This window comes from Nesoenas mayeri, assembly GCF_963082525.1.
Source record: "Nesoenas mayeri genome assembly, chromosome: 1".
Classification (NCBI taxonomy): Eukaryota; Metazoa; Chordata; class Aves; order Columbiformes; family Columbidae; genus Nesoenas; species Nesoenas mayeri.
In genome coordinates, this window is record NC_137541.1 from 188,278,371 (window position 1) to 188,300,159 (window position 21,789).

General features: G+C 35.9%; 1 protein-coding gene across 4 annotated transcripts in view; it reads right to left on the reverse strand.

The window, feature by feature from the left end:
- NBEA (neurobeachin) overlaps window positions 1–21,789 on the reverse strand; it is a gene marked incomplete at both ends in the record, with an annotated part of 484,059 nt that overhangs the window by 175,121 nt on the left and 287,149 nt on the right. For all 4 annotated transcript variants that reach the window (XM_080363323.1, XM_080363325.1, XM_080363322.1 and 1 more), the window contains one exon: window positions 11,889–12,013. In XM_080363323.1, the coding sequence (XP_080219449.1) occupies window positions 11,889–12,013 (125 nt within the window). The remainder of the gene's footprint in view (window positions 1–11,888; window positions 12,014–21,789) is intronic.

A 21,789-nucleotide genomic window follows, 5' to 3' on the forward strand; every position in this document is an offset into this window, starting at 1 on the left:
TGAAATCTGCTAAATGAGCCATTCTATGCTTTCGAAATACAGTAAGATAAGGCATTTGTAAGATAACATATAAGTGAAAAATACATCGTGTCTCAACATTCAGGCCTGGATTATGTCTGGAAAGTTTTAGATTAGTTTTGAGTTTGCAATACCTAACTCAAGCACACATTATGCAAGAAAAGTCATATTCTGACTCTATCTGCTTGCACAGCCTAAAGACGGGATGCCAGTTGTCAGACTTCTAAAGAGTCATGCCCTGCACTGAGGAATTGTGCCCATATATGCTAGCCTTAATTTTGCTAGGAAAATTTTGCTCACAAAAATTCTAATTGAAAATAAAACAATTCTAAAGCCTTGGGAAGAAACCAAACACTCTTTAGAAAAACAAAAACTTGATGCATACTAGCAGGCCAATGATAATGCACTGTGATCTTACCTCCTGTACTTGCGTATTCTACACCAACATTTCTAACCTTTACCTAATATTTAAAGTTTAGAGCTTCCAAACCATGAGACTTGTCCAAAGCCTGTCTTCTAATTTTTGATTTCTTGCACTCTGTGGCCAAAGAATGGGCAAATTATGTCTTTGCTAGAAGGCAACTTTGTTGCTTGCCACTTAAGCATTTGCTATCAGATCCAAATAAGATCAGCTCTTTGGAAACAGGCACTGTACACAGACATAATAAGACAGCTAAAAAATGTATTCTCTAGTGCAGAGAATGAAGGAGTAGGATGTAAGTTTAAAATAATTTTACAGTAGATATTGTAATTCCAGTAGTTAGGTAACTCTTTTAATTTCTATTGAGATTACTTATTTAGAGAAGAAAGCCTCAAAAGCTCGTGATCATTGCTTCAAGAGACCCATTTGCCTGAAATTAGCTTTGCTTTCTGAAGCAGTAATCTTTTCAAATTAAATTCTGCTGTTTTGAGACATACAGAAGGAAGATCTTATGCAGTGTTTACACAGGCAAAATCTCCTATATATGACATGATGTATTGTGTAAATGTTTCTTAAAAGCATTTTCCCCATTATATATAAATAATAAATTTGTCAATATAATAATGTCATTAGAACATCTAGATTTACTCTCCATTACACTGTCTTTTACTGTGCAATTCCAACTAGTTCAGTGTGCTGCACCATGTTATTTTTTTTTTTTTTTTTGGTTGTTGTTTTTTTTTATTCTGTAAAAATTTCATTTTGTCCACCACATCTTTAGAACTGGCATACATCATTTTCACTTCAGCAGCAACAGTAACTGGTGGGAGGAACTGTTTCTATTTCTTTGTAGATCAATGCCTATAGCAACACCAGACAAAGGGCAGCACCCACAGGATATACACATTTGTGAGACAGCAGTATGGCCTTAACATCGGGATATTTGTGTTAAACTCTTATCTCTACTAAGGGACTATGCTCTAGTAGCAACACACAGCACTTCTGTTTGGGACACACTGTTATAAATACATAAACGCCTAGTTCCCAAACCTAAAACACAATTATCTATCAAATTAAAATCAAAGCTTTGCTATTTGCTTGATTTAGGGCAGAATTCTGTTCTGTGGTGCTGAGTTTTTTTTTGATTGGTTGCTTCCTTAATAGCTGCAGTTATAAAACATCTTTGTTTCATGCAGTCTAGTAGATGGAAAGCATCTTATGTACCTTAGCGGTACATAAGATATTACTGAGATAAAACATTATATGAAGGTCTACTATTAAAACAGCTCAATGAGATAATCAACAAGGTTTTCAGTATTTTGTCTCTGAAATAGGTGACTGGTAATCACTGTCCCTAGTAGTAAGTCTGTGTGTATATTAAGGAGAGCTAACTAACAGAAATGTTAGCAGCAGCCAGGAACAAAGACAAAAGGAGAGCAGTATTTTATTTCCCCTTCCATTGCGTTGCCGCGTGGTGTCTGTGAGCTTTTTCACTCTGTTTTGCAAAGATGCAGGAGAGTGCAAACCTTCCGTGCAACTGCAGGGATACTTGCAAAATTGCTATGCTTATGTTAAATTTGCAAGCAGTGGTAATATTTTTCCATTAGACTGAAGCTAGGACGCTATTTAGAGAACATGATCAGCTTTTTGAGGGCATGGGATTGAATGACTTGTGCTATAAGGCAAAACACCAGTAAAACACTCTTCAAGCCTTATGCATAGTTCTTTCAGACGGGAAACTATATCTATTGCAGATGATGTTCAGGGCTTTACACAAATACACTGGGAGATATACTCTTTAGGCATATAATAAGGATAAGAAAAAAGTCATGTCATGATGTAGCATATATGATATGAAAAATGGGCATAATGCTCTGGCTGACAGAATTCTTAACAAGGTACCTTCCTTTTCATGCTGGTTAGTGGTATATTTGAGAACTTTTCTAGAGAATGTACTTGGCTTTCAACACACTGTTCTCACTATGTGTTTCTGCATCCCTGTCTGTAACTTGCACAATGCTGAAACTCATAAAATCTTCCAGTTTGTTTCAATACACTGGTGCTTTTTGTGTGTGCTTCAAAGCTAATGCTATAAACTGAGTAACACATAAAATAAGTGGTACAGAAGAACTCACTGTACTTGTATGGATATGGAATAGCCAGTGCACATATATATAAGTTTCTGTTTCTTGTTTACTAATCTTGCTATTTACATTAAACCTCAATGATAATTTTAATGTGATATAGTAGAAACATATTTTCCATCACATATTTGAAACAGTGCAATGCAAGACGATGGGAAAAAAAGTACTTAGGTATATTAAAATATATATTGTCTCTGAACATGAATTCCTTTATTTTTATAATCTATACACAGAAATTCAATTTGCTTTGTGAAAGACAAGGAATCAGCTATATGGAAGAGATTATCAAAATCCAACTCTGTTGACTTAAACCATCTCTACCTTGAATGTAGCCCAGAGGTCCTCAGAAATCTGAACTGCTGACTAAAAGCCTGTCATGCCTCCTACTGGCTGCAAGAAAGGGCTTTTAACATCTATACTATGATCTCCTAATTCTAAGCTGCAATGGTTGCAGTACTGCTGAAATAATGTCTCTCCATTCCAGCCATGCACTTGGCAGACTAGGCATGCACTAGGCAGCTCTTCAGAAAACACCTTCCTCCGTACAGGCAGAAGTGGAACTTCACCTTGCATTTTCAGACCCGTTTGGTCCAGATTTGGCTTCCTTACTTAGTAATTAGTGTTATTAAACCTCTATTTTCCCTTAACAAATGTTACATATTTCCACTTATATACAAAGTGGAGAATGAAGTTCTGCGGTCAAGACATCGAGAATAAGAAGAGTGGAGAAAATTTAAAAATGGAATATTTTCTACTTTTACCTATAGCCAAAGAAGATTTAAACTGCTGTTACTCCTTAATATAGAGTCTTAAAGCATGGAAAATAGGAGGTAAGAAAAGCACATGGTAAAACCTGGGTCACAAGAGCTACATTTACCCAGCTGTGAAAGCTGTCCTAAAGGACTACGGTTAGACTTTCACTGACTGAATGCTTCTATGAGATGCGCTGAATATATATGGGTCAATAACTTCTATTTCTTTGTCAGTTAGCGATAGAACTGGATTAATTGAACAAATACACCCTTCACATGGATTTGAAAACATTTCACATCACAGGAATTTACTGGTTTTGGTAAGTAAATGACTTTGATTTGGCAGAACAGGCAGATATTGTGTATTCTTTTCACATTAAAATATAACGGTGGAAGGGAGAAAAATGGAGCTAGAATTCTGGCAATGGATGCAATTGTTAGGTCTTAGGAATGGTTTTGCAGGCCAATTTGATTACTTCAAGAACATTCCAGCGTCATACACTTTCAGATGAAGAAGTGGGAAACAGAAGTAGTTTTGCTAACTGCTGGTAAAAAGCCAGAGAGTTCTGCAGTAAAATCTATTAGCTCAGGCCTATAATAGCAGCTAAAAGCCAGGTCATGCCAGATAACCTGAAAATCTCAGAGGAAAGGCATTTGAAACCCAGCACAGAGGTTTTGACGGGAGAAAAAAAGAAAAAAGGTTTTCATATCCTATTTGGATCTATGAAAAGCTTGGATTAGAGTGAAGATAGAGATTCTGACATTCAAGATTTGAGGAAAGCATTAGAAAAAACAGAGTATTTAATGAATCTGTACTTAAAGCTTTTAATAAAGCTGCTGTGAAAATTCTTAGGCTAGAAATAACATATAACAAGGAGCAGATATTTAGCGACTGCAAAGGACTATTAGGTTGAAACTGCAGCCCATTTCCATTACCTAGCCAGAAGCTCAGACCCTGAGTATTCAATGCAATTCAGCACAATAGTTTTCAGTACTCTACCTAAGCAAATTCCATTACAATTTACACCTTCAAGGTGTCTTTCATTACATTACAGTGGGCCATAAGAAAGAGGATTGTCATAGTAGTAGATATATTTAATGAGAATATATTTATGATTTTGGGGAGGGAGCTAAGAAATGCTAGAAATAAGATCCAGTTAAATCTAGTATTTGAGACTTAATTATTCTCAAAATTAGGATTTTGCTTTGCAGATCGGTCTAGTAATAACTCATGTAAGCTCTTATTCTTCGATATTCTTTAAACAAATTTCATTTGCATCTGTATCTGACAATTATAATGTAAAATATTAAGAGGACACAATAATAATGTCATATTTTTCCTGAAACCTTATAAGAATTTAATATTTGGATTTTTATTTGGAGAAGCAGTGGATGGCACTGTTGGACTAGAATTACAAGGCTGTAGATTCAAATCTTAAATTGCTATGCTTAAAAAAAATACACAGGTTTTCGTGACTCCTTCAGGCACACAATTTGGATATAAACTCATTCATAGTACGTTGGAGATTTCACAATCAGATGTGGAACTTAGTTCATATACTGAAATGATGTTGTGTAATATGAGTATAATTTTAGGTGATCCAAATGAAGCAGAATGGTTTGCATGCTTGTCTCACATGGCAGCATGATCACATTTAGACTAAAGAACACAGAGGACTTATTGATGATACATGGAAGCATTGTTATGGATTGATTTAATGTCTGTATAGATATTCTTGAAATGCTCACCACTGAACATCAAGTAACATACATGTGTTTTCTGTTCATAAAGTGGATGCTATTTCTTAAAACTGCTCATGATTGTCAACTTGTGTTTACTTATAGAGTAAAATTAAGAGTGCGTGAATGGGGTGAGGGAACTGGGTTTCTTTTCAGTCTCGGGCTTTTGTTCTTGAGTTTCTCTTCTTTATTCATATTTAAGATGTTACTTAAATAAATATTAGTTTGGGAAGTTATCTTAGATAAGGGTAATCATCTGCATTTCCCCAGAGCAGTGTATTTCATGATAACATGTGTGTTACTGATTTGCAGGATAGTTCATTAACTAGGGGGAAAAAAAGAAAAAATAAAAAGAAAAAAGTAGAAAAAGAAAACCACTATCAAAACCATTTTTGTGGCTCATGTAGTCACAACAAACTCAAGTTCAGTAACAATAAATATTATACTGTCCATGAGCAAATTGATATAAGTATTTCATTATGATCTACACCCATTCAATGCCTTCATTAAAGTTGGTGGAACAGACTGTACTCTCAGCAAGTTTGCTTATGACATGAAACTGAGAGGAGTAACTGGTGTGCCAGAGGGTCATGCTGTGATCCAGAGCAGGCTGGAGAAATGGGCTGACAGGAACATAATGAAGTTCAAAAAGGGGAAATGCAAAGTCCTGCACCTGAGGAGGAGCAACTCCAGGCACCAGTATATGCTGAAGGCCAACCAACTGGAAAGCAGCTTGGCAGAAAAGGACCTGGGGGTCTCCAGATGGAGATCTCCCCAAGGATAGAGATTTCACAGTCTCTTCAGGCAATACTCTCAGTCACCCTCACAGGGAAAAAGTGTTTCCTCATGTTCAGAGGGAACCTCCAGAATTTCATTTTGTGCCTGTTGCCTCTTGTCCTGTCACTGGGCAGCACTGAGAAGAGTCTGATGCCATCTTCTTCTTCTTGAATTTACTGTAAACAACGGTGCTATTTCCATCAACAAAAGACACCTCTAAGTTGTTAGCAATGTCATTAGCATCAACAACCTAATATATCAAATGTAGATCTCAAAAGGCAAGATGTCTGGAAAGGAAGACTAGCTTTTAGGTGGGCATTCAGACTTCCTAGAATAAGGCATTTGATCTTACAATAAAGCTTCTGAACAGACATGATGAAACTGAATATCTCCACTTCATGGGACATTTTGATTTCTTCAAACATCTCATCACCTGAAAGTATCAAGGTAAGTTCATTTGTAAAACTCTGACTTAGCTTTCTGGAATAAAATTTGGTGCATGCCAAATGAAAACAGCTTCTTACCAGATTCTCTGGAGTCCCCTCTCTCTATCTTGTTCTAACACTGGCTCCAGAAGGCAGGGAGCTCAGCAATTCAGGAGATGGAAGTCAGGAGCTATGAGAGCCAACTGCTCTGGACTTGTCAGCACTGAGGGGTTGCTCTAGATATACAGTTTCTGAAAGCTGATCTTGGTACATTTTTCTTAAACACTGAGTATCCTCAAAAATCGAATCTTCCTTTAGGGTCCATGGTGCATCCAGAATCCCTGTTCTGAAGACAGTCTCTGGTTTGAGTAGGGGTTCCCATGGATTTCAGACTCTCAGTTTCACAGTAGGGAACCCACAAACCCTTTCTTTTAGGGCAGCGCTTGCTTAAAGATGAATGTTACTGGGATGTAAGTCCTTCAGCAGCCTGAAGGAATCCTGCCTTTCTTTGAAAGTCTATCCAACTCCAGCTACTTTCATGAAAGTAGATTTTGGATGTGAACATTTCAGATTTCAAAAACTGATGCTTTTTAATTCTGTTTTTATAATCATAAAATAATTTTGGCTGAAAAAGACCTTCAACATCATCAAGTCCAACCATTAACCTAACTCTAGCACTAAACCATGTCCCTGAACACCATCTATATGTCTTTTGAACACCTCCAGGGATGGTGACTCCACCACTTCCCTGGGCAGCCTGTTCCAGTGCCTGACAACCCTTTCCGTGAAGAAATTCTTCCTAATATTTAACCTGAACCTTCCCTGGTGCAACTTGAGGCCATTTCCTCTTGTTCTATCCCTTGTTACTTGAGAGAAAAGACCAACACCCTCCATGCTACAACCTCCTTTCAGTTAGCTATAGACAGCGATAAGGTCTCTCCTCAGCCTCCTTTTCTCCAGACTAATGAAACCATATTTCTGATGATGAGGACACACAGCACTTACTGAAACTTACAGAAGTAATGGCAAGTCCCAGAAGGAGCAATATAGAGTCTGCTTCAGGAGAACCACCCTTGGAATAATGTTGCTAATTAGATGTCCAAATACATAATGGAATGAGTAACTTAGAATATGCAAGTTCAAAAGTAATTGCCATATAAGACATATCTGTAACTTTGTTTCAAAACACGGATGTATTACATATTACATTATAAAGGTGGTTTGGTGGTTTTTGTTGGTGTTTTTTGTTTTTGTTTTTGTTTTTTTTTAAGTTTTCCATTCTAAGCTTTCAGAATCTTTCACAATAATTGGCTTTACAGGCCAAATATTCTTGAACATAGACACTAGAAATATTTGACCAGCTTACATATATATGTTTGGAACATGTGCATTGAGTTATTCATGTCCATTTTCTCCAGTACAGACTAGAAAATGTGACCTTTCTTGGAATCCTTCTATGTGCAAATGGTTTGTGGACCACAATCTTTAAAACTTAAAGGACCAAAGCTTAAAATTAACTCTTTTGCTTTCAGGATGACCTTTGGGGAACAGTATTCCGTGGCACTGTCCAGGGCAGTACAGTAGTATCTCATCTATACTAATCTCAAAAGACTGTAAACTATTAATGTGATCAGCTGGAAAGTCAGTTCTTTCAGCACAGGTACAGAATCACTGTGAATTGGGTCAAATCTGCTTATTTCATATATTTATTGGTAGTAGAATTTGGGAAGAGAAGCAGAGTTTATAAACTATTAAACAATCTTTGTTTTTTTCCATTTTTCAGTCTACAGTTTAATCAATTATATTGAAACTACATATAAACTTAAAATAAGAACTGCTTAAAATCCATTGACACTGTAAAATGAAAACTCTACCGAAAGTTTTAAGGTATTTCAAAATCCCATATTATAGCTTGCACTTTGATACTGCAGTAAGTAGTATCCCTTCGCTGACAAAAGGGAGAAATGAATCTATATTTCTATTCAAAGAAGAATGTAACTAGGAAGAGCACAGCAGATATAATGCTGAAATAATTATGGTTGAAATTTTAAATCCAGATATGAAACTTGTTTTAACAGATTATAAACAAATCCAGAACAAACAAATCCATATAAAAAAAAATTAGAAATGGAGGAGACTAATCCAAAGGTAAAGATTCTCCAGTCCATCTTTTGTAAACGCTGCTATGACTCTGACATACTTACTGACTGAAAGGACAGCTAAGTGTACAGGCATAGGAATATATTAAAATTTTTCACATAGTTTTGAAACATTTTTTACTTGCCAAATACTTTGAACATCTATGGACATTCAAACAAATGTATGCGTATTTATATTTTATCAAATCTGAACATGCATACAATGGCTGACTAACAGACTGTAGTTAAATAGAAGGTTCACTCACTTGCCTTGTAGCAGAAATTTTTGAAAAGAATACTATTTTCCAGCAGCAGAATATATATAAATTTCCCTACAGGAAGAAGTCACTTATCAGCTAAAATTAGCACTTTCCTTTTTAGCTCTTCAAGGTAGAATGTAACATTCGTTGTTACTTCTCTGAAACAAGCATATAGACCAAAGACATAGTTTTCAATTCTAAGACTCTTCTATTCCTTGATAACTGCAAGTATTATATACTTACAACATCCATGCATCCAACATTAACTCTGATTTAATACTACAGTAGCTGTAGAGAACTTTTTTATTTATCAAGGTCATATCTTGATGGATGTACAAGCTTAGATAAATCAGGTGTTAAGCAGGCACATCTCCAAGGAATCTGAAAATTCTCTCATCTGCAATCCTCAGCATATCTATTATTTACTGCCAAAGAAATGACTGATTAATTTTGTCATCTTTGCTCTGTGATTTTTGCTCAGCTGAAACTGCCTGCCCTCTTCTGCAATGCCTGATCAGACCTACTTAAGTTGATGCCTTTGATCGTAGACACTGAGGGGCTTGCTGACTTAGGCTTTGACTAAACATTCCTCCTCTGAAATATTTATGCACAAAATCCTAAATGATAACTGACAGTCAATGTAGATAACAAAAACTTGTGAGATGTTTCCACTATTTTACTGATGCTCAAAATAGCTTTAGTTGTGCTGGAAGTATCAGTCAAGATGAAAAATTGCTATTAATATAACAAAAGTTCAACAAAATTTGCTTTGATGAAGAATTTATTTCTCACAAACAAAGTATCTGAGGTCAGAAAAAAGTGTGTTACTGGAAAACTATGCAGTAGGATTTTTTTAGATGCCTTAAATTCTTTCTGAAGTGTGATATCATGCTTAGTTTTGGAAGGTAGGGACATTTTACTATCAAACTGTTCCAAGCAAAATTATCAAAACAAAGCTAATAAAAAAATACAATGAAAGTTAAGCCCTGTGGAAACAAAATCTGCCTCGCATTCCAACACCAGAGGCTAAAAGTACATCAAACTGCACCAAATCCTTTTCACATGACAACCTCATAAATTATTCAACTCATTAGTAACACCAAGAGGCATAAAAATAACATCAGTGTTAAGGATGTTTTCTTACAGAGAAAGGTCAGCTAAAAGTTTCAGTACTAAAATGCAAAGGCTCAAGCCTCTGAAAAGTAAGTACATCTAGACAGAATCTATAAACTATAACTTCAATGCATGCTTAACATTCCATATGTTAATTTTAATACATATGTGAAAAGTTAGAATTATTTATTTTAATTCTGCAAACAGGACAACTTCAGTCTATTGTAATTTTTATGCAACCATTAAGTTTGATGTGTATCACCCCTAAACGCACCTGAGGTTTAATTTTCCTGTATGGTTAATGTACTCACAGGTGAGTAGTGTGAAATTAGATAGAAACAATGCAATACAAGTCTACAACTATTTCAGTTTTTCTGTTTCTTTTAGTTGTAGCTTTGCCTTGCAGGCTAAGTCTACTACCAGGCAGCTGTCACCTGTACTAAAATACTAGAACACATAAGATACATAAATGGAGGCAATCTTTGCAACATGCTGAAACTGCTGAGTGCAGCTTGTGTTATAGTCCTCATTAAAAAAAATGCAAAACCTTTTCCAGTATCCTCTGAGGACAAACTTATTCCAAAGAGACAATATTCCTGCTATATAGGCACGAAACAAAATCTAAGTAAATGGAAATCTCCTGTTATTTTAAAAGCAGGATAATATCAAGGCCTAAAATTTTGTAACAGTTTATAAATCAGGTTTCTTCCTGTTTTAATGTTAGTTTAACATTCAAAATTAAAAACATTCATCAATAAAAATATTTTTAAGGTTTTTCTGCCTGCATAATGAATAAAGCCCATGGTTTTGATGATTATTTGCCTTATAAAAGCAATACAGCAATTAGCTCAGTTTTGCATCTGCCTCTCATAAGATCTATTTTGATCTTTGGAAGAATGTGGAGAAAATAACCCTTTGTCAAATATGAAATACGATATACTGCTGGGGGAAATGTCTTCCTTAACCCAACTTATGAACAGTTTATGACCTGAAGTTCTGCATATGATAGCCTTCATGTTTAAATAAGTATTAAATTACACTAGGTAGTATAACTACATACACACATATCCATTTATATGTCTAACCTTGTTCAAATCCCAGCTATTTGCCTCAACAACCTGCAAAGTTGGTGAAATGTGTAGGTCACACAGAGTTAGCGTTATATCTATCTTATTTCGAACTTCTGGCAACATTAGTCTTTGGCTAAACATCAGCTAAAAGGCTCAGTTTGCTTTGGGTACAATTATTTCATTTTTTTCCTCCTAAATGCTAAAGAATCCCAGGATTTGTTTTTCAATACTACAGATTAAAAAAAGAAAAAGAGATAGAAAAAGATATTAATATTATCTAAAAAATTCCTTTCTCTGATATGTTACCCCAGCTTAAACCTGAAAACAAAACTTGCATTATACTTTTATAGTAATCAGGCTCAGTCTGCTGTACAGAAGTCACCAAACATAAGAAACTTTTAAATGATATAAGGGAAAATGTAAGCATGTTCCTCCTTTCTCTTTTATACTCCGGTTTCCTCTCCATGAAAACTAAACCTTATCTAACCCTTAAATTCCTAGACTGAAGTTCCTATGTAGTCAGTTCACTATTCAAATCACAAGTAACCTTAAAATAATTATTAAAAATGAGGCCTTATGTATTTCATGATTTGCAGGAAAAAATACCTTTGGCTGAGACTATGCATGCCAGGATAAAACTTCTGATATTTTTACAAAACAGTTAATTCCTCATTCATGAAAGGTCTCCAATGGAACTATTACGACAGATTAGTTTGATGGCCTAACAGTTTCATTCTGTCACTCCGCAGAGACAAGTTCAGTTACTTTTACCGATGTCTCAAAATTAGTGTCTGGGAATGCTAGAGAGGTATAATGTGAACCCCTTGGGGATCAGAGAATTTAACAGCCCACAAGCTGAAGTCTTCTGGTTCATTAAAGTGAAAGAATTGAAAGAATTCCTTTCCTAAGAATATGTTGTCCTAGGAATTCTCGGCACTGTCCTTAGAAAAGAAGGGACACGCTTCTAAGGCATTCATGGACATTAAGAGAACATCATAAGCTGTATTTTTAAGCAGGAGTTAGTACTGACCATATTCCACAGCAGCTTTTAGGAGAGCATCAGAATGAGTAGACCCAAAAGCATTGCGAACAAATCGCCTCCGCCGGCGCAAATCGTCTTCCCAGTAATCCAAGCGCCAGAAGTCATGCAGTTGGCTATGAAATAAAGAACACACACATCAGCACCTACCACAGCTTGAACTGTATTTACATAAATTGTAGTATAATTTCACTGCTGCTTTTCTATTTCAGCAATGCAACCTTGTAAAAACATATATTACTAAAACTTACAATATTCTAACATTTCTTTACATGCATTTATATATTATAAACACCAGCAATGCCTGTCTCAAAATGTTCTGCCTGCTGCTAACAACATTAATCACACTGAGCCCATTAACAAATGCAGCATCAAATTACAAGTATTAATGGCACAGCTTGCTTTCTTTTACAGTGTTTTTAACAAGGCTTGTAAATCATAGAATGAACCTCAGCGCAAATAGTTTGCAATTTAATGACTATGGTCCCTTAGCAGACTGAACTTAGAAGTATAAAATATTGCCCACTTGAATTTTGTGGAACTATGATTAAACTAATGTGCTGAAATATTCATTGAAATAATTCCCCACTGCCCCTAGCAACCTGAGAAAATTGCAATTTTATTCATTATTAATAACACTGAATTAGAGCAGCAAAAAAATTCCACCATGTGGTAATTGTCTTGGTAAATTATTATTCCAGCACTAACAGAGTACTAGGATGATTTTATAGCTTCCAGCTAATACAAGCCATTAACAACCATGGCTGTCTTAGTGTTTCATTGCCTTTTTACATTCAAAAGCAATATTAAAGTTCTGTAGAATTATACAAACCATTATTAATCTATATTCAAGTCAAAAGATATACAGATATATCAGATACCCTTCCAATCCCTAATATTCTGTGATTCTGTGATATATCCGGTATTCAGCTTTGGTTTTACAGAAATTACCATCTCCACTCTCAGACAACTTTTTGGTCTTATCAACATAAACATCTCCCATAGCAATTTCCTAAGTAAGCTGTGAGATATTTGGGCAAAGCTGTATTTTAAGCCAATACCTTAAAAACATTTTGGATCACTGTTAAATACCCAGAATGTTTGTGGATGCATACGTATCATCAAATCCACAATTGAACACCACTATACACTTAAAATGAGTCTGCAGATCATGACCTTGCAGACCATAACCAGGAAACCACTGCTTTAAACCAGTCATTTTGAATCTATCTGCAGAACCCTGGAGGTGGCTGGACAAAAGACAGAGGGAAAAAAAAAGAAAAAAAAAAGAGTAGTTTTCATGTAATGAGTATGGGCTACCTCTCTGCTGGATTTTTCTAGATATTAAGTCAGCCATTGTTTTCTATATTGCTTTCACTTTGAGAAGCTCTGTGCTGGTAGCAATTTTCAGAGGAAATGTAGAAATTTGCTACTGAAGAACAAATCTTTTTCACTTTTTACAATTCATTTAACTACTTTTTTCATGCTTGCATGAGTTCTTCTTGTCCAACTTTACTAACTGCTGTCATGAGACCTAGATCATTTCTGGAGGGCAGAGCACCAAGGGGGGTTGATGTAGCAATATAGCTTCTACCTACTTACACATTTTCAGAAGCAGCACATCATTTTTAGTCAATGTATTTTTTTTTTTTTTGCATTCAGAATGAAATTCATAGAATCATAGAATGGTTTGAGTTGGACGGGACCTTCAAAGGTCATCTAGTCTAGCCCCCTGCCGTGAGCAGGGACATCTTCAACTAGATCAGGTCACTCAGAGCCCCATCCAGCCTGGCCTTGAATGTCTTCATGGATGGGGTATCTACCACCTCTCTGGGCAACCTGGACCAGTGTTTTACCATCCTCATTGTAAAAAATTTCTTCTTCATGTCTAGCTTGAATTTCCTTAATTTAAAACTCACTATGTGCTTGAGTCTGCACGAAGGTGCTCATTGTTGCCCTGTAGGGAAGGCATTTTACTTATCTGCAAACATTAAAAAAAACCAACTTCAGGAGTTCAGTGGGAGCTGCTTCCTCACCTAGAGCAGTTCAGAGCATCTTGTGTAGAGGTGAGGCAGTGACTGAGCTCCCACGGTGGGAAGGTGCAGCACTAACGGCCTGGACTGCATGCTATGAGACGCAAACACCTTGCTATCTTGAGTGCCAATTACCTTTTGCTAAGTAAAATACCTACTTCAGTTTTGCACTAGGATACAGTTTTTGTTCACAGATGTCGCATTTGCTTGAATTATCAGTCCATCATTTCTCCTCCTACACAGAGCACTGAATAATTTTATTGTGTCTGCTAAATCTCCTTGATCCTTCTGCGATATGAACACAAAAATGGGCTGACAACTGCTCAGTGGTTTAAAAGACAAAGCTTAAAGACTCCTTGCGTACTTCTAGTCTGTTTTAAACTGATGAGATCAAAGATAATTCTAAAGATATTTTATCATGATGATTTTTTTGAAAGGAAAGAATCTTTCCATTTTTTCTTTCATCTAAGAGTAAATCATGATGAAACAGGACTAAAGATATTAATGAAAATTTTTTTAAACATGAGAATTCTCTGAAATGGCATTTATCTCCACAACAACAACAACAACAATAATAATAACAATAATAACAACAACAACAACAACAACCTGTTAGGCTCATAAAAATGATACAACTACGTAAGACTTAAAAACTTTTTATGAAATCTAGAAATATTCAAAGACTAAAATAACTTCATTTTTATTTTGTTCTGTATTTAATCTGGTAATTCACTAACTTCATTAATCAGTCTGAAGAATACCATATATTCTCAGCTGAAAGTAAAACAGATTTTAAAGTCACTATGTTAATGAAGTGCTAAGTAAAGACCTTATGAAATTGTCAGAGGTTAAAGTCTATTTTAGGGATCTAAAAAAAGGGTTACAGATTCACCAGGGGTAGAAGTCTGAAACAGATAATAATGGTGCAAATTAAATAGTTTCAAATAATAGAACACAAACCAGATACTGGAAGAGGGTATGTGAGCCCTACCAAAAAGGTTTCTGAATCTTAGCCAGTTACTCTCACATTTACCCTTGAATCTTTGAGCAGCATCTTTAATAAAAAGACATTTTCTCCTACCCTATTGTTAGCAAGAAAGCAGATGCCTGAAGAGCTAATGGCTACACATAGAGAAAGTTTTGAATGGTTGAGTTTCACCACTTGCATTATAGGCAGATAAATTTGTGGGACTTTTCTAAAAAGTTATATTATTACATGTTTGGATTACATTAAAAGTACTAGCAAGTAGAATACCCTGGCCACAAGCTCCGGCCTAAAACTAAGAATTTAACCCACATTAAAAGTCCAGAGCTATGGACTGAATCAGTGTTAACTTGTTTAGCCCCAAGACTGCAGTACTTCAGAAATGCTTATATTCTAATCCTGTGAATTCAGGCTTTAAGTTTTTTTTTTCAGGAGTTTAGGTAGCTGTTAGGTAGCTCTAAATGATGGCTGTAAATCAAGCAGAACTACACTTTCTAACACTGTGCTGGGCACAAGTCAGTCCTAGAAGGGAGTTGTGTCTGCAAATTGTCCACATCTCTTTCTGTTACAACTAATTTTTCCTAGAAATGACTTGAATAAGTAATTTTAGTAATTTATCTTTGTAACAAGTACAATATTTCAATAAGCTTTACTTTTCTTAGTAATGTATATTATTAATAATCCTTATTTCCACAGCCAACTAGATTACATGTAATTTCTCATTCCCCCATATCTTATACCAGTTAAGTGACACTCTGAATCAGGCTTGTTTGAATGAATAAGTGCATATTAAGCATATTGCAGTGGATGTTTTTTAAAAACTGAAAGTTCGTAGCACCATTCATGAGCTACTCCCTACTCAAAAAAGAAATATATCTGTATCATTTTAACTGAACTGTTCTTTAAAATGTACCCTGAAACACATGACACAAGGAAGTCTGCACCATGAGTTTAATTACCAAGATTAATTAATTAATTAATTTCCTTACAAACTGTAATATAATCCAATATAAACCTTGATCATCCTTGTCATAACAAGGGCTGGTAGGAAACTAGTGATATTACAAGGTTACTTAAATGAAAATTTTTATTTGGAGTGCTGTACATGTTGCAAACTTAATCCCAAATTTCAGATGTGCAGTATTTCATATAGTTAATACAGACAGAATGTACACATTTTAATGGAACAAGACTTATTTTACTACAGTTATTGAAGGATTACAAATTCTGTTTCACTGTCATCACCGGTGTCCGCTTAGCAGTTCTCTGTGTACATTCTCCTACTTTAAATAGTATTTCATCTTGTTAAAGGCCAGCATGGGATGGAAAGGCAAAGTGCTTTTATGCTACTTCAGGTAGTCAGTGTGAACTTTGATATGTTAGATCAAAAAGCTTTGAAGTCTCCCAAAGGCAGGTTGCCCTAAAACTGAGAACTGCCTAGAATTCTGTATAATGCTCTTTGCTACCATACCATACACACCTTCCATATATTTGGGCACAAAGATTATTGTGACAGACTAAAGTATGTCAGGTAGCCCGATGTATTACCCTCTTGAAGAAGAAATTGTGTAGCTCTCCACCAAGACAATTTAGAGGAGTGTCAAGTCAGCCTGAACAGCAAAGTCCTCTTTGCCTTTTTACAACATCTCCACAGTTCAGATTAAAGACAACTTTTGAAAAGATTTTCTATTAACTCCTTCAGCCACAGCTCCAAAGAAGTGTATGGGAAGGGTATTTTCTTTTACTTATGAATATTAGCTGCCCTAAACAGAAAGCCTTTGTCCACTCTGTGGGCAATCAGCATCCATGCCAGCAGCTCCAGGGCTGTGAAACTCAGTCCCTGGTCAGATACAAATGCAGTTTGCTCTGTGTCACCTGCAGCTACAGCAACTAGAGACAGATACAGAATCACAGAATGTTAGGGACTGGAAGGGACCTCATAAGATCATCTAGTCCAATTCCCCCTGATGGAGCAGGAACACTTGGATGAGGTTACACAGGAATGTGTCCAGGTGGGTTTTGAATGCCTCCAGTGAAGGAGACTCCACAACCTCCCTGGGCAGCCTGTTCCAGTGTTCTGTTACCCTTGCTGTGAAGAAGCTTTTTCTCATATTTAAGTGGAACCTCCTGTGTTCCACTTGGTACACATTGTCTTTTGTCTTATCATTGGTTGTCACTGAGAAGAGCCTCGCTCCATCCTCACGACACTCACCCTTTACATATTTATAAACATTAATGAGGTCACCCCTCAGTTTCCTCTTCTCCAAGCTCAAGAGACTCAGTTCCCTCAGCCTTTCTTCACAAGGGAGAAGCTCCACTCCCTTAAGCATCTTCATGGCTCTGCTCTGGACTCTCTCCAGTGGTTCCCTGTCCTTCTTGAACTGAGGGGCCCAGAACTGGACACAATATTCCAGATGCGGTCTCACCAGGGTGGAGTAGAGGGGAAGGAGAACCTCATTTGACCCCCCTTCTAATACACCCCAGGATGCCATTGGCCTTCCTGGCCACAAGGGCACAGTGCTGGCTCATGGTCATCCTGCTGTCCACCAGGACCCCCAGGTCTTCCCCTTCCACTTCTCTCCAACAGATAGTTCCCCAATTTATACTGGAACCTGGGGTTGTTTCTGCCCAGATGAAAGACTCTACACTTGTCCTTGTTGTATTTCATTAAATTTTTCCCTGCCCAACTCTCCAGCCTGTCCAGGTCCCGCTGAATGGCAGCACAGCCTTCTGGCATGTCAGCTACTCCTCCCAGCTTGGTGTCATCAGCAAACTTGCTGACAGTGCACTCTAGTCCCTCATCCAAGTCATTGATGAATATATTAAATAGTACTGGTCCCAGTACCAACCTGTGAGGGACTCCTCTAGATACAGGCCTCCAGCTAGACTCCGTCCCATTGACCACAAATACAAACAGTGGAGAGCAGCAGTGCACATGTCCGTGAAAGATTCTCAGACTACAGCCCAAAGGATGGGCTGCCAGATGGAAGAGATTAGGTTTGAATATGTTAATGAAGAGGAACAAGCCTGCAGGCATGGGGGAAGGGGACAAAGTTGTTTGGAAAAAGAGGTGGGTCACAAAACTGGAAGGATGTCAGAGAATCCATAGTCTTTATAATACTGGGAACCTACATAGAAAAGGCAAGGAATGGATGATCTATAATGTCAAGAATTAGACTTGATAGTTTTTCTGTAACATATTTTAAAAAGGAAAAGCAATTGTTTTTGCAGTGTAGAATTATGACTATGTTTTGAGAAATGAGAAAAAAAATGCATATTGGAAAAGTATAAAGCATTTCTCTAAGGTAAAATTAAAACCAGAAAAATTGTAACATTAAAAAAAATAGAAAGCATGAGAAAATGACAAAAATTACAAATTATTACTTATGCAATATTTATTACAGTTAAAAAGCACAAGCCAAAATATAAAAATATTTGAGGGAAGATCTAAGTAGTAGAAGTCTTTTGTAGCAATGAAAGAGCAACCAATATTCTTCAGAAGGGGTGGAAGAACAGATACAATAATCGTATTAGGGTGAAGATTTTTCTGACTGTACTTGAAACAGAAATAGTGACTACTGTATTTATCAAGATGGTGAGACAGTAATTCAAAAATCACATCCTACATTATGATGGCTAAAAGAAAAGAAAGTATTTCTATACATAAACAGAAACAAATATCAGAAACCTTAATTAACATAACTGGTGTAGTTACCCTACACAAACCCCATTTTTTGAGTTACAAAACCCACAAAGCTTGGTTATGTTTTTCCCAAGAGCATGCTAGGGAATCCCAGAACACAAAACAAAACACCAAAAAAACCCCAAACCAAACCAAAACAAAAACTCCAACCAATCAACAAAACACAAAAAAACCCACAAACCTAGAAATACTGAAAATAAAGACTAGTACTAAACAAATAATACCAATATTATTAAAAACTGGAAATACCAACACAGGGAGTAAATATCTAAATGAACCTGAGAAACATATAATACTATGAAAATTGAAAAAGATGGAAAAATATTATAAATCGGAGTTTAAAAAGTCTTTAGGAATTCTTATAAACAGCAACCTTTTTTTTTTTATTATTCTCTTAAGTACACATGCACAAGAATTATTATTGTTAAACATCAGGAATATATTTGGCAGAGTTTCAGGGCAGGAGGGAAAGTGTAGATAAAGAGCTTACCATTTAAATAAGAGGATGCTAAATACTCAGGGAAATTTAGGCAACATTTAATCTTTTAGAAGTTTTTTTATTTTTCATGAATATGATGTTGAGTGACTCAATTATTGCCTGAGAAGTTTCATACTTCATAAAGACAACAGATTAAGAGGCAAAGAAACTGAAAAGCACAGATGAAAGGTTTGAAATGTAGGTATTGATTGTTGGAGAAAAAGCAACACTGAGCGCGGAAAAAAATGAGAGGTAGTGAGTTTGTAAGGAACAGAGATGTGAGAAGAGAACCAATGACTATGGAAGCTAGTGGAAAAGAAATAACTGTGGAAGTGGATGGGAAGAGAGAGAAATTGATGTGAATAATTATGGATGGATCATACTGGGTTATCAAGAGTATCTGTTAGATAATCTATAATATTTTGAGCCTTGTGAATTTGAGCTACTTTTGTTTCAGGCAGTAAGCTCCAGAAATCTGTGTAGGTTTAGCACTGATCTATGGGGTTGTGTGATTACTTTATTAACAGAAAAAGGGAAAAATGGTTTGTTTTTATGCAATTGATAACATATGCAGCATGAGTTACCAGCAGATTACATACTAGTGGACCCACAGGTTTCCCTTGGACACTGGAGAATGGTAAAAATTTTAAAATAGGGAAGAAAAAGTTGTGAAGTTGTTTACACTTATCAAGGATGAATGCCATTCATAAACATGCAAACTTTTACAGAGATCAGTATTTGTGCTTTGTAGCTTTCCATGGTTTGGGTGGAGGGGAAGGGTTTTCATGTGGACTTTGAAATCAGGGCAAAATAGAGCACAGAGTAACTCCAAGTAACAGAAAGTACTACCCCAATCATCAAAACAAGAGCAGGGGAGTCACCTCTGAAAGGCAAAAAGAAAACACAGTTTCTCTCCTATTATCATATTACTAATGGTCATGCATTAATAATGAAGGACAAAGCTGAGAGGAACAGAGAATTTGCTACAAATTAAGAGAGCAAAAAGTATCAGAAGACGGCTAATGACTAAAGATCCACCAAATTCACGAAGAAGAATTTTCTAAGAACTGTTTTAAAGTGTAACATCCTTGTCAGAAAAGAGGGGGTGACTTATGTGGCTTTTACTATCTTCTTAAGGCACCGGAAAATGGTATATTTAATACACACTCTTAAGGAAACCCTCCAATTCCTGAAACTTTCATGACTTGAATTCAGTGAAAAAAATGAGGACACTGAAGTTCAAAAGATGAAAAATAGAAAGAGGAAGCTGAAAACAGAAATCTCTCCAGATGTATTAATCTTCAGTTAGACAAGACATCAGAAAGAAGAGTAATGTCAGTAGCTATGAAAGGGAGACTGTGGCAACAGAGATGTTAATTTTAGCTATAGTAGTACCTGAAACACAACCTTCTAAGGCAGTCAATCCTCAGATTATATTGCATATCTGATAACCTGCTTCTGATCATCAGGAAAATTTATATAAAATGCAGACAATTTGTAAAGGCATTGGGGATTTCAGTATATTGCATAGAGTCTGAAGTAACAAACTGATAACAAATACACATGCACAAAGAAGGACTAACAATTATCCTTATCATCTAGATTTTTTAATAAAGGTTAGACTCCCAGGATGAGATGTTCATTCTGGAATGCCTGCTGTGTTATTAAATAGTAAGAAACTTATATCAAAAAGCAGTAGTTTTAGTGAAATAAGACTAAGCATACATAAAGCTATATAGGAAAAAAGAAAAAAGCATATACATCTTAAAAATTAGCAATGGAAATGACAATAATTCAAACATCTACAAAGTAAAACTAAAAGTAAATAGAATTTTTTTAATTATTAAATTGATTTAACATAAAAGATAAATTTAAAGTAATGTGAGATAACTTTGGCAAATTATCCAAACAACTAACGTGCAATAGTAGGATGCTACATGTAGTACAGCTAAATGAAACAATAATTTTCCCTGAACTTTTATACTCAGTTCCTTTTAGTTAATCCAATGACACTGAATGAATAACTGAGGCAATATAAAAAGTGGATACATAAACTGTCAATGTTCAACTCAACATAATCACAGTGGGTTTTCTTAGTCACAATGTATCAATAACAACAGAACGCAAGTGCACCAAATTCTAGGAATAATATAGTGTACCCCTAGAAACACTAAAATGCAATAAATTTTAAGGTTACTAAAATGAAGACACATAGTAATATCTTCAAAGAAAACACAAAGAAAGTGTTTGGAACAATACTTCTTGGTTTAACTCCGATTCCTCGTTCAGAACCTTTCATCTTTTTCAGAATGTGTTGTCATCACTCCAAACAAAGAAGAAACAAAACTCCCAAGGCCCAGAAAGCCTTTTTAAAGTTTCGAAGAAATGAAAATTTGGATAATATTCACTTTTGGAAAATGTCTTGAAAGAATACACAGTATTTTAGCCCACTTTTATTTTTAATGTATTTTTTGTTAGGTCATGCCATCTCAGCACAGTGGCGTACTTAGCAATGTTTCGTAAGAACTACCATGATGCTACAATATATAAAAAAGTCCAAGATGAAACGAAAGGTATATTGAGGTTGCCTTTCTCTTTCTTAATTGACTGTAAAGATACAGACAGAATGGCTTAGACCAGAAGCATAATTGTAGGTGGTTAAAATCAAGTAAAATTTATTCCATGCTGTGTGC